The sequence below is a fragment of the Agelaius tricolor genome, unplaced genomic scaffold (genome assembly GCF_023055355.1).
Source record: "Agelaius tricolor isolate 1412-34295 unplaced genomic scaffold, bAgeTri1.0.p SCAF_4, whole genome shotgun sequence".
Lineage (NCBI taxonomy): Eukaryota > Metazoa > Chordata > Aves > Passeriformes > Icteridae > Agelaius > Agelaius tricolor.
Genome location: NW_027269264.1, coordinates 42960630 through 42974646, shown reverse-complemented (window position 1 = coordinate 42974646; position 14017 = coordinate 42960630). Strand labels below are relative to the sequence as shown.

General features: G+C 38.4%; 1 protein-coding gene across 2 annotated transcripts in view; it reads left to right on the top strand.

Moving 5' to 3' along the window:
• PARP8 (poly(ADP-ribose) polymerase family member 8) overlaps positions 1-13593 on the top strand; it is a 123232-nt gene extending 109639 nt beyond the window's left edge. For both annotated transcript variants that reach the window (XM_071425441.1, XM_071425440.1), the window contains 2 exons: positions 3199-3283; positions 3907-13593. In XM_071425441.1, coding sequence (XP_071281542.1) covers positions 3199-3283; positions 3907-4009 — 188 coding nt within the window. In that variant the 3' untranslated portion in view covers positions 4010-13593. The remainder of the gene's footprint in view (positions 1-3198; positions 3284-3906) is intronic.
• The last annotated feature ends 424 nt before the right edge of the window (positions 13594-14017 follow it).

Here is a 14017-nt window from a genome sequence, read left to right as displayed (position 1 = left end):
TGAAAGTCAGGAAAAAACACCTTTAATATAGAATTTCCAAACAATTTTTCATTGTTCAAACAAGCATACTGATCATTTGGCAACCAGTACGTGCTCTTTCTTTGCTTCAGAAATTTTGGGAAGTTAAAATCTAATGCTTGAGTACAGTCATTCTTGAAAGAATTGGCTATTCTGTTAATAACTAGTGAAACCTCAGCAGGTTTTAAGAACAAATTGTGACATTTGAATAAGAAGTGCACCTTAGTTAGGAGCTAGTCTTAGAAATTACATTAACCTAATTTGCCTATCATTTGGAGCATTTGATTGTTTTAAAAAGTAAAAACTAAGAATGTGGAAAATGTAGTATTTAAAAATAGAATCTTTCAGCTGTATAGACGTAAGGATGTGTCAGTCAACATGAAAATGCAACTTGAACTGTAGAGAAAATACAGAATTTTAGTTCTAAAACTTACATATGGAACAATATTAATTACTTGGCCTTTTATGCCTTAATTTTTAAATGTAAATTACATCTTTCACAAGGACTTTTTCATCCATGTTTTTCTTTCCTTTCATTTTTTAATGGACTACCAATTTTATAAGAGTCAATTTCAAATATTTGGTAAAATACATTTTGCAGCTTTCATATTCATTTCTCTGTGTAAGAAGGTGGTTTAGGGAAGATGATTAATAAAGATTTTATGTAAAATTAATTGCAATAAATGTTTGTTAAAAATTGCAATTCATGAAAGAAATAGTATAAAAATTGAATATGCATGCAGTTACGTTAGTGTTAGAATAAAATAAACCAGGCTATTTCAGTGCCTCATGACTGTCACCCAAGTCCAATCCTGACCAATTCAGGGCTGCCCAAACTTTAAGGCATATCATTAAGAGCATTGTTTAAATGCCTCTTAAACACTGACAGGTTGGGCACACCAACCACTCTGTAGGAAGGCAGTGTTTGACCAGCTATTATGGTTCAACCCCAGCCAGCATCCACAGCCACTCACTTTCCCCCAGCAGGGCTGGGGAGAGTCCAAAGGGTAGAAGCCCAAAAGCTCATGGGTTGAGATAAAGACGTGTTAATAGGGAAAGCAAAAGCCCTGCATGCAAGCAAAGCCAAACAAGAAGTTAATTCACTGCTTCCAACAGAGCTATTCAGCCATCTCCAGGCCCCATCACGTGTAGAGGTTACTTGGGAAGACCAACACCATCTCTCCCCTTTCCTCCTTCTTTCCCTCACTTTGAATGCTGAGCATGATGTCACATGGTCTGGAATATCCCTTTGGTCAGTTTGGGTCACCTGTCCCGGCTGTGTCACCTGCCAACCTCCCATTAATCCCCAGCTTTCCTGGAGTGTGGCAGTATGAGAATCAGAAAAGGCCTTGGCTGTCTCCGTCTGAGCCCTGTTCAGCAATAACAAAAACACGTCTATACTATCAATGCTGTGTTCAGCACAAATCCAAAAACTGCCTCCTGCCAGTCACTGGGAAGAAAATTAATTCTACCCCAGTCCAACCTAGCATGCCACCCTCTCAATTAAGAAATGCTTTGAAATGTCCAGTCTAAACCTCCTCCAGCACAGCTTTGAATCATTCCCACACTGTCCCCTTGCCCTCCTCAGGAAGATGCACAGTGGTGAGGTCACCCCTCAGCCTCCTTTTCTCTGAACCAGACAAGCCAAACCCCTTTGTTATTGTCCAGGACATGTTCTCCAGCCCTCCCACCAGCTGTTTCCCTCCTCAGGAAGCACTGAAGGACCTTCCCATCCTTCTCCACCTGCAGGGCCCAGCAGGCCCCAGGCGAGGCCACCCCCAGGCTGAGCCCAGCAGGCCCATCCCCTCCCTGGGCCGGCTGTGCCCTGCTCGGTGCTCTGGGATGGGCTTTGGCTGTGCCCTGCTCTGTGCTCTGGGATGGGCTTTGGCTGTGCCCTGCTCCGTGCTCTGGGATGGGCTTTGGCTGTGCCCTGCTCCGTGCTCTGGGATGGGCTTTGGCTGTGCCCTGCTCCGTGCTCTGGGATGGGCTTTGGCTGTGCCCTGCTCCGTGCTCTGGGATGGGCTTTGGCTGTGCCCTGCTCTGTGCTCTGGGATGGGCTTTGGCTGTGCCCTGCTCCGTGCTCTGGGATGGGCTTTGGCTGTGCCCTGCTCCGTGCTCTGGGATGGGCTTTGTCCTCGGGGCTGCCCGGGCACTGCTGACCCACCCTGAGCCACCCCTCTCCTACTTCACCCCTGTGCCCGGTGTCACTCCTTCCCAGGTGCACAATCCACCATTTGGACTTGACAAATTTCACCCCACTTAATATTGCTGAGTGCTCCAATCTATCTAGATCTCTCTGCAAGGCCTCTTGTACCTCAAAATTATCCACAGCACCTCCCAGTCTGGATCATCAGCAAAACCTGCTACTGGTGCACTCACCTCCAGCACTGATACAGAACTGGCCCTGGAATGGAGCCCTGAGGAACATCACTGGTGTGACCAGTCACCAACCAGATGTTGCCCCATCACTACAACACTTTGGGCTGAGTCCCTCTGCCAGTTTTTCACCCACCACTCCATGAACCTGCTCATCACACAGCTCAACAACTTGTTGAGAAGGATGCTCTTCAAATGCATTTAGATATCTTCAAAGGTAGATTGACAGTAATAGCTTCTAGTTAGCAATGGAAAGCTTCTCTCCTGTGCTGTCCTCATTTTGCTGGTAAACAACCCCTCGTCAAATACGTAGAGCAAGCTTTGGCAAGCTTTTTTGAACCTCTTGAGTCATAATTGCTTTGTTTTAAATATTTGGTAGTATTGCACATCCATGTATAGTAGTTTCAGGCTTTGTCTTAAGCATCTTGGTTTCAGATCAACCATCAATAAACACAAATATTTGTTCCAAGCGCTGGTTAGATGTCTCAGACCATCTTTAACAGCCCTATGGCTTTTTAAATTCAGGTTTTAATAAGTGTATTTTTAAGCTTTCATTCAATTTAACAACTTTGTCCCATACATCAAACATCTATTTTTTCAGAAAAGTATATTTTGGAAACAAGAATCAAATTCGTCTCCCTTCTTGTACTAGCAGCCAACTCAAAATCTGCACTGCAGCACAGACATGTAGAGGAAAGCTACACATTCCCAAAAGGCCATTTACTATATATAAAACCCAAAATCTTTTAGAACAGTTTTCCAGGCATGTTTTCATCACTATGAAATTTGTTCTTTCTCTGATAGTGATAACCTCACCTGATCTGCACAAACATGGGGAGATATGGGTAGTTCCCAACACGGATCACGTGTGTACAAGATTTTTCTTTGTGTGAGTACAAAGCTTTTCTTAACATTCAACTTCATACTAGACCTTTTTCTTATGTTTTCTCCAATAGCTGTAATTAAAGTAGATAAAAGACATTTCTTCGTAATTTTGTTCAGTATTCCTTCATCTTTTATCTTTTACTGTACTTACTTGTGCTAGAAATGTATGGATAAGCTAGTGTCAGAAGTTTAGTAAATGTCTTTAATACAAATGAATGGAAAGTTCATTATTTTTCCTGTTCAGTGGCATTACTTCATGTTCTAGTAAATCTGTCCATGTCTTGTGAAGCACAATTTCTCTTTGGCTGTGTGTATTTAAGCTGAGGAATTCATTAAAGGCTTCCTGTCTGTGCTGTGAGCATTTCCCCCTTTCACCTAATACTTGTCCCCTTTGGGTCCTAGTGGCTAATTCAGCCTCAGGGTTTCAGTGACAATGGCAGCCTTAACACCTCCTAAACTCTCCAGAGTTTAGGATCTGCATATAAAGACGAAGCACAGCAGAGCACCTCAGTAGAAACATGTGAACATATGGAATAAGCACTCAGAGAATCAGATTTTTTTGATGTTGTTACGTAGATTAATAAAACACTAATGTGATATTATTTTCTGTACTTTTTTTTTTTTTAGTTATGAAGATGGTCAAGTGGGTGATACAAGTATAAATACACAGGAACCAAACATTCATAAAGAGATTCTTCGAGTCATTGGCAATCAAACTGCTACTGGTTAAAAGGACCACTCTTATTTAATTGATGTGAAGCCTTCCTCAGTCTCAAAGCTGGATTTTGAACTGAAGAAGATGCAAAAAACTAATTTATTATTACTACACTAAGCAAATTAACCATTTGAATACTTACTGTTTTCTTACTTAGTATTTCGTATCTCATCAAAATACCTGAGATGATATCAATTAGCAACTGTAGGGATGCAAAGTCTATTATTATACTAAAACAATTAATAATTAAATAGGCATTTGGGTTGCTCACAATAAACAGACATTAAAAAGGACTTTTGTGCTGATATTTTTATACTAAACTTCAATTGGAAGTTTTAGTACTGTATACTGGTATTTTAAATTTAGAATGACTGAATTACAAGTAAGAGAGAAGATTTTATAGCGGAGCACCTGTATTATGCAGGATACTTTGCAATAAGTAAAATATTCTCGTATTAAAACACAATAAAAGGTTGTCTGGAATATGTAAAATTGAAGAGATTGGTTACCTGCAGCTGTCTTTGATTCTTTTTATTTTACTCAAATGCAGCTAGAATTTAGACTCAAAGGTGAAAACAACAATGCGTTTTTTATTTACTGGGTGCAACAAAGCAAAATGAATGTGATGGTATATGTTCAGCTTTCTTTATTTTCTCTGGAACACTGTCTTACCCATTAAGCAGCTCAGTTGCATTTTTTAATTACATAAGCCTCAGAAACACCTGGAAAACCTAAAGCTGTTAATTTTCTTTTTAGAATTTTTGGGTTTATATACTAGATTTTACAATTTCATTAGATCAACAAGGTTTTTTAATGTTTGCATCTTAACTTCAGTGAAATTGCTCTGTGATGAAATTTATCCAGATATTTTAAAGTATGTGCTGAGTTAAGGCTTTTACATGGTTGAGTTGATTGTTGGTACATCAGAAAATATATACAAATGCAAAATTCTACTGATTTTTGTCTTGGTAAAATAGTTTTATTAGTTAATTTCTAAGCTATAAGAAATCAATTTAAATATCTCTGTCTTTTAAATTAACTATGGTTTTTTCCAAGTGAGTAGGATGGCAACACAGATAGAGAAGGGTCCAATCTCCAAGACAAAAAGCATACCCTGTGCCCTGATGAATGCCTTTGGCAGCCCTCATGGTGGCTATCCCGAAGCATCAATCACACCCTTGAATATGGAGAGCAGTTGAACTTTCCCATCTGTGCAACTACTGTGAGCCACCTCAGAAAGCAAAAATAGACTGAAACCTCTCTTATGTTACTTTCATAATAAAGATACTAAAGCACCAAATAACAGCACAAGAGAGCACAGCTGTGTTTGTTTCTTTTAAAGAGAACTGATTTAGATATGCTGTAATGGATGATTCCTTCCTTCTAGTTCATGCTACACTCCTGTATTACTTGCTGCAGTTGAAGTGCCCTACAAGTTAATAGTGGTATTTGGCCTAGGAGCATACATGGGATGTATTTTAGCATTCTACACTTATTTGCTTTAGTGTTAATTTTTCTGGGTTCATATCCAGACTTGCAAAGCAAATTCTGTTTGCATATCCCCATTTTGCTGTTAGTTCTATTGACTTGAGCTCTCATTTGGTGGACCTCTTAGAGAAACACTACTGCAATTGTTGTCTTTCATGTTGGGACACAGGTTAACTTCTTGAAACAAAGAAGTTTCCAGAAATTTGTCTGTCTACATAAGGACTGCCATAGATTGTGTAACTGCAAAAAGTCAACATAATTCAGAAGTGGAGCTGAAACCCTGGCGTGACCATCTCTGTAATGGTGCTCCCATATGTGTCTGAATCACTCTGTTTTGCCTAACAAAAAGAAACTGGGAAGCAAGTCCACAAAGATGTTCTATGATTATTTCCTGAGCTGATAGTCCCCCACTCTGGGATGCTTTTTTTTAAAAAGAACAGGAGAAAAGAGAGTTGAGAATGAGTGAACTGGAGAAGCCAAGTAAACAGTCATCTTCCCCGTCCCCTCAAGTTTATAGCAGGGTCAGAAATTAAACCCTTGAAGAAAGGAATCTGAAATGTAGCTAATGAGTTGACCTCTGTTTGGATTGTGGGGTTGTGATACTGGTCGTGCATGGTGCCATCATAAGTACAACCCCAGGAAAGGGAAGAGAAAAATACATTGCTGCCAAATTTTAAGACTGCTTCGAGGTTTGCTTTAAATGGATGAGCCACAGCAAGGGACAGTGTGGGGGAAAGCAGGACTCCAAGTTGTATGGAGGCCTTGCTGTTGTGCCTGTCTCAGGGAGAACTTTGGTGACTGACTTAAGAGGGGAGAAGGATAGTGAACAAGAATAAAAGGTAGATTGTGACAAGCACAGGGGTTACAAACCAGTTGAAGAGGGCAAAGCCTTTCAGGGAGAAAGGTAGTTCTGAAGGGACAAGATGGCATTGGCAGCTCAGGTCCCACGTGGTGCATGGCAGGAAAAGGGACTGGCAGAACCAAGCTGCAGCATGGGGATACACAGCCCATAGCAATATGGGGCAGTCCAAGCATGCCCCAGCATCATGCCTGGGGCAACAGGGTCACTTGAAAAGCTGTCACTAGGCTACAGTGCAGAGACATAAGCCTGGTATCACACATAAACAGCAATTGAGCTAGAACAAAATTCTTTGGCCAGAAACTCAGTCACATTTTTCTTTAGCCAGTATATTAATGAGAAACTTCCAAAGCTTTGTATTATTTTCAGGGGAATTTGAATCTTCAGATCATTTAACAAAGTATTAGTTCTCATTATTTTCAAAAGATGAGGGGAAGGAGGCATGTTCATTTGGCATCTGTTACTCCTTATATAGGAAACGTCAAAGCCAAAAGACTTTTATCACCAAGAACTGGAATGAAAAAGCCTGAGGATAAGATTTTCTTTGAAGGATTTTCCTTTGAGGTTTTTTGCAAAGGTGGCAGTTGCATGTAGCCAAATGTTTCCAAATAACTTGCATTAATATGGAATCCAGGGGATGAAAAATAAAAATCCCAGAGCAAGACCCTGTGTTATGGCCAGAGCCCTTGCATTTTCCTTTCTCGCTTACCATGCTCACATATTAGTGACAGACCAGTCATTGTAACTCCTGCTGTAAAAGATGCAGGCTTTCCAAAGATGGCTTTTAATCAAAGCAAGTAGAGCCCCAGGCTCTGCCATCTGTCTTGATAGAAATTTCCACTAAGTCATTGCTGTTACCATAGCCAGTATGGAGCAACCAAGGGAGTTATAGGTAAATAACTTTCTAACTTCCTGCTACATCCTACAACAAAATGCAAGCCCTCCTCACAGTGGAAAGGTTTGACAAAAAATTGTGTTAGTCCTTTGATGTTGCACCCTAATTATGAATTGCTGTATTTATACTGCTGAGTATTTAAATATTGTGAAAGGAATGCAGAAATATGCTTTTAAATCTTCCTTGAGATTCAGGCAAGTATTGAGCATTCAAGGGCTGAATTAAGCAATTTGAAGTATCTTCTTCTATGATATGAATCAACATGGCCCTATTGTCTTCAACAGTACTACACTGCTTTGATAACCAAATCTTTGGCTTCCTATTACTTACCATAAAGTGGCCAGGTTGTGTAATATTTTGGTTAATGTTTTACAAGAACTAATCAATGACACTAGAATATTTTAGGCTTAACTTTTTTCCTCTACAGCCCTTGAAAAATTTCTTAAGCCAAATGATTTTAACATATAGCTGTTGGTACTAAAAATGCATCTGATGAATTATGCTAAGATTGTCCTTTGTTAATAAAAATAAAAACTCACTCCAGATTAAGACTTTGTGCATAGATCAATTAAACTTTGCTTATAATCACTTACTATTGTGAAAACAATTAGCTTAATTCCTACAAGGATAAATACAAAATGGAAAAAGACATCCAAAAGGGAACAACTGAATTAAAAGATTCATGGTTAAGAAGGAGATACAAAAAAAATCCCCAAACTCTAAGAAATGCAAAAGTAGTATCTAGTTACTTAAGAATTATAATAATTTAGACAGATTTTTTCCTTGGCTTTGGGAAATGAAAGATACAAAGAATATGAGCCATGACTCACCACATGCAGCCTCTGCTGGCAGTGCTGCTGCAGCTGGAATGGCCTTGGCCACCCATTCTCTTCTCTCCCGTGGCACACAGCATCCTGTGGTGTTTTATTTGCAAAATTCAGGTGTTAATCTGGTGTCTGTGCAATTTCTTCATTACAAACACCACCTCAAGGTGAAGGATGAGCCTGTTGAGTAAACCGAGCAAGGTCTGTTGCTTGTAGATCAGTTAGGATTCTGTGAAACACCTGAAGTTGTTCAGAAAGGATCTTGAGTACAGTCAGATGAATTTATTCCTTAAAAAAATTCCACTCAGGAGTGGAGTGACATGTGCTTCAGAAGGGGATAAATAAAAGGGGATAAATAAAAGGGGATAAATAAAAACGGGAAAGTTTGCTCCAAGCAGAGCGTCATTCTGTGTGCACCGTTCTGTGTAAAGTGCACAAGGATGTCGCCAGGAGTTTGAATTTCCCAATTTGTGTTTGGAAACCGGTCTGAAAGCACTGACCTCCTCTGTCTGTCCTGGCATGTTAGTGTTGTACTCCTGCTCACTGGCTGCAGAAACAGCCACTGATGAGAGCCGAAGGAATAAGACAGCTTGAACTGCTGTTCCATAGCGTTTTGATTGCATGCTTCTGCTAAGTTTCAGTCTGACACAGAATAGCTAGGATGTAAATTACTGCCCATTACACTTTGCATTGGGATTTTGTACATGTACTAGGCATAAGGCTTTTGTAAAGGGGAAAAAAAGATTAGTTTTTAGATGAACATATCTACTGTGTTAAAAACCTGTTTAGAAGATTGCATTGGTCATTTATCAAAAAGTCAGTAAAAATATTCCTTATACATAGACATTTAATTTAATGTTCTAAAAATAATTTTTGAACTTACCTAGTATATATTGTATGTTTGAACTTTAACAAACAGCCAGTCTTTTATGTAAACATAAAATATGCCAATGTTTCTTTTAACACCATAGCCTTTTTTTCTCCAAATAAATTTATTAAATTTTGTGCACAAAAATCATACTGCAGCCTGCTATTTAGCCTATGGTGCCTTAGAGTAACTCAAATATTTAACAAAATGGAGATAATGTAAATACTGCCAGAAGATCACTAAGGCCAAATATTTTCTCTATTCACTTTTTACTGCACTTGCTTTCTATTGCTATTTAAGCCTCTTTTATTCAGCTTTGTAACAGCTATAGCATTGTAGCCAATGTAAATGTTTACCTTCAATAAATCAGAATTTGTTCAACAAGCACTGGGCATTTGGGCACTATTTTGAGAACTCTGTTGGAAGTTAAAACAGCCATCTAAGAATTAAACTGCATCTGAAGCAGTTTCTTGACTTTTGCTAATCTCAATGACATCTAAAAGTTATGCCATGCTTTTACACATGTTTTTGAAGTAAAATTTTTTTTTGCAGTGGTCTTTTTAAGAACACTTAGATGAACAGTAAAACCAGCTTTTCTTGCTGTGTTTATCTGAATGGGTTACCCAACTATAATAAAAACATTATTTTGCATGTACCGTATCATAAAATGCATAAAGATGTCTCAAGATGCTTTTTATAATTGCTTTTAAAGAAGTTCTCTGTTTTTCTGTAGAGCTGTTTTTGTCATGAAAACACAGCAAATATATGACAAACTGTGTCATACTTTAATGTGGCTATGTTTAAAGTATAAATACACATCTGCAACTCATAAAATATGCAGATGTTCGTGGGAATGGTTATTAATTCAGTGAGTGTACTGTTTTTTTCACTGCCTGTGAGCTCATTTTAATTATATGGGTGGATGTAGCTTGAAACTTTTGAAAGTTTTACCTTTTGTTTGTTAAATTTGTTATTTTGTGATTGCAGATTTTGGATTGAAAGAGTCAAAGTGGTACTTATAATCTTTTGACTGCTATGAAGCGTATTACACAAATATGACTGTCAGAGAGACAAAAAGACACATCATTGCTATTCTAAATGACTGATAGTTTGCCTTTGTTTTAAGTGTAGAGGCTGGAGCTTGAATTCTCTAATGGAAGAGATATTTCAAATTTTGGGGATCTTGAATTTGGAAGCAGTAACCTCCAAACTCACAAAAGAAGAGCTGAATCAGTGGGGAAGTCTCAGACCTCTCTAGATTTGGTACCCATAAAGAGCACGAGGGACAGAATTTATATTTGCTTTCGTTTAATTTACTTCTTTTCCAAGTGGCTACATCACAAGTTCTCTCAATATGCACCAATATTAAGTTTTCTGCTGAGAAGGTCTTTGTTACATAGTATTCACCTGTTGAACAGTTCCATGTGGGACCCAAGAGATTAGTAATCCAAACAGTAATTGACAGCAGTAAAAAAATTATTGCAATGGATAAGAGCTACAAATGCCCACATTGAATTTTTAACAGGAGGAAGATCAGAGTATCTTCTAAGAAAATATCACCATTGCAAAAAAGAACTTTAAAGGATATTAAGCCGTGTTTGCACACTTGACCAACTTCTCTGTTTTGGAATTAGTGCGCAGTGCAGATTGAAGCAAGTAATTTTGCACAGAGGTCACAGCCTTGGCCCCCTCCAAGAGGGATTTGTCCTCCTGAGGCAGCCTAAATAGAGCTGCATCAATTGAATGAAGCCAGTAGTAGCCGAGGGCCACAACTTAGCTGCGCCCAGCTCTCAGCACAGTGCAAACACTTTAAGAGAAGAAAACTTAAGGAATGAAGCAAAGGGCTCAGAGCCTTGCAAAAATCTAGTGTCAAAACAGATGAAAAAAAGAACAGCACTTGGAAAAAATACTAAATTGGCATTTTTATTAAACAACATTGTCAATCCCTCAGGCTGATTTTCTTAAATGTTGCAAACATTTTCCATTCACAGTTAAGGGAGAGAAGTGTAATTCAACACACAGAAATTGAAGCCTCTGAACAGGGCATAAGACCCTTTTAGCATCAGCAGTCTGTAGCAAACCCATGTGCAAGGCGTCAGCTATTGGATTCCAGCCAGTTCCAGAAAACTGGCATTTTGCAAGATGCTGAAACTGTGGGAATTACACTAGCAGCAGGAACAGTGACTGCTGCAGAAGCAAGAACAGCACAAGTCTCCAGGGATTGTGTCTGGAGCAAAATACAGGAACTCCTGGCTTATGGTTTGCTCAACAAAAGCCAGAGCTTATCATCAGCAAAGCAATTGTAATTCATAACTTTTAAAGAGAAAGCTTTCCATTGTTTGGGAGAAATGAGAAGGGAAAAAAGAGTAGTTTTCTTCAACCTGCTGTACTGTAGCTGGATAGTTCAGTCTAGTAGCATGTCTGGGGCAGTGTCCCACTGTACTTGCATGTAGCAGGTTTACTTACAGCACTAGTAAGCGACTTTCTTAGAGATCTAAGGCAGAAGGAGGAATGTCTCAATTAGCTGACAGTTCCTTGGAGCCAGTCATGTATTTTATATATAGTCTAATGGAGTCTGTACAGGTAACATATTCCAGAAAAGGAATAGGTGAGTGATACTGTCCTTGATGGTTTTCAAGTGTGATCAGACTCTTCTTCCCATGAGCTACTGAAAAAACAATTTTGCTGATTGCTTAAAAAAACCCCTTAATCTCTCCTGATCTTTCCATCTCTCCTAGACAATAGTTTGGAGTTTGGGTGTATTTCTGTTCACAAACATCTACCAAGGTTTATTCAGTATAAAGAATTTCAAAGATGAGAGGAGTCAGGGGCCAAACTAATTGGAATAGGTATAAATGTAATTTGAATGTATATAGATGAAAATATGTAAGTATATATTTAAAAATTTGCATCTATTTGTAGGAGCGTAAGTTGAAACAGAACTTTTGACTCAAAACTAAGGATCAAAATTTCACTGTTTACAACACTTCTGAAAAATGCAGTGTATTACAAACAAGTTTTAACTACCCTAGTGTGATAGGTTTTGGTAGATCTGACTTGCTGACTTTTTGTCAAGGACATGCTTTGCTAGACGCTTTTAAATTTTTGCCTGTGGGGAATTCAGTCACTCCTCCTCTGTATGCGTTATCACGTATCTGGCATGTTGTGCTTCATGCGGTATTCCATATGTGTGAAATTGTATTATTCCACTCTTTGGCTTTTTATTGTCTTACGCAAACTTTGATTTCATGCTTGCCATTCTGGTCAGTAGTACTGAGTATCAAAAATCCCAAGATCTTCTAGCACCAGTCTCATTTCAGATTCCTGCTGATACTTTATGCTTTGGAACTTTGCAGCTTTTTTTTTCAGCTGCATCTCTCCATTTTATGCCCTGGTTACAAAAGTTTTTGGGTGGTTGCTAAACACCTTGCTAAACCTGAGAGGTGGCACTTCTGTCTCTCTGAGAGTTGATTCATATTTTTTGCAAAGATCTCCTTTTTTTTTAAGTCTCCAGTGGTCTTCTTCACTACCAAAAATTAGAAAAAAATTAGAGGACTTGTTGGGGAGATGATTTTACTGTTTCTTATGTTGTTCAATGACTTCACATTCTGTATATCTATGCTAATGTGAGCTGAATTTCTGATTCATTGAATTTCTGGTTCTTTCCTGTTGCTTGCTCACAGAGCTAGCCTTTAGAAGAGCATCAGATATGAGCATTAAAGGACAATATCTCATATACTCATAACTGAGTATATTTCAGTTAAAATGCAAAAATATGCAGCCATGAATAGTAAAAAAAGTATTGCAATTATGGTCCTTCAATACAAAAAGCATGTGTACAAGCTATTAACTTGCACATGAAAACAAGAATGTGTGGCCAGATAGGTATGCCAAAAAGGATGCTATTAAATGCTAAAGAGTTTTATAAATACTATTTCCTGTCATAATTTCCTTTCATCTAAGCAAATTTGGCAGTGTAAGTTCAAAATACTCCCTACCTGTACTTCTTGCTCTGTCTTTAAACAGGGTTCAAATTGAACTGCTGGTCTTTCCTTCACAGATTCTTCTTTTCCCATGTTTTTATGAGGAAAGCTTACTGGGGTCTTAATTACTTTAAAGAGTGTTACTGATCTCCTAAATTAATCTGCTTGAAAAATGTCCATAGATTGGTTTGAAATGGGCTTTTTCATCAATAAGCTACCATAGGCATTTGCTTCCTTTCCATGGAGATTTCTTTTATGTTTGTAAACCTCAAGTCTTGAGTTTTTACTTGAACAAATCTTTTCTTAAGGGGATTGAAAGACTTGATGGTATGTGTGCATGAGATTTATTATGAAAATTTTACTTTTGTCTTTGTAAATGGTGTCTCAGTGGCCTGGGCAGCAGATTCTTGGTGTAGTGCAGCAAATTATGAATTGGTCCCAATGAGGACTGATTTTGATTTTGGCTTTTAGGGTATCATTTACCCATTGGATAAAGCTAAAAATTCTGACTATTCTTATCAAATTCTGTTGTCTGTAAATTATGTTACTTTGTGTAAACTGTTCCTTTACATTATCTGCTCTGTGAATCTCTATTCATATATATTCCTGCCAACTCTACTATGCATGAATGCAAAGAAAGAAACAAAGGTACAATAAAGATGTGGTTCATGGTCCCTGCTGACTGGAAATTGTGTGTGGGTTCTTGTAGGGTAAAATATTGCAAGGGGTCACTCTAGCAGTTCTGTGAGCTGATCAGTTGCCTTTCATGCCCATCAATGTTCTTGGGCCTGTTCATTTTGCTTGTATAGGCACAGCCAATCTGGTCAGACTTGATCTGTTTGTTTGTCTGGATCAAGATCTTTGCTCTGAAGTGACAAAGCTGTTCCTTCATAGAAGGTTACATTTGTGCTTGCTTTTCATTTTGTACAGTTTTCTATGACAAAAACAAATGCAAAATGGATAAAGGATACTATTATTTTGATTTGTAGCATTATTCCTACCTCATGAGTAAGTAAATGTGATTCCACAGCATTCAGGCCTCTACATACACTTCAGTATCCACAATAATAGATTTTCTCTGACTATATATATATATATATATATAT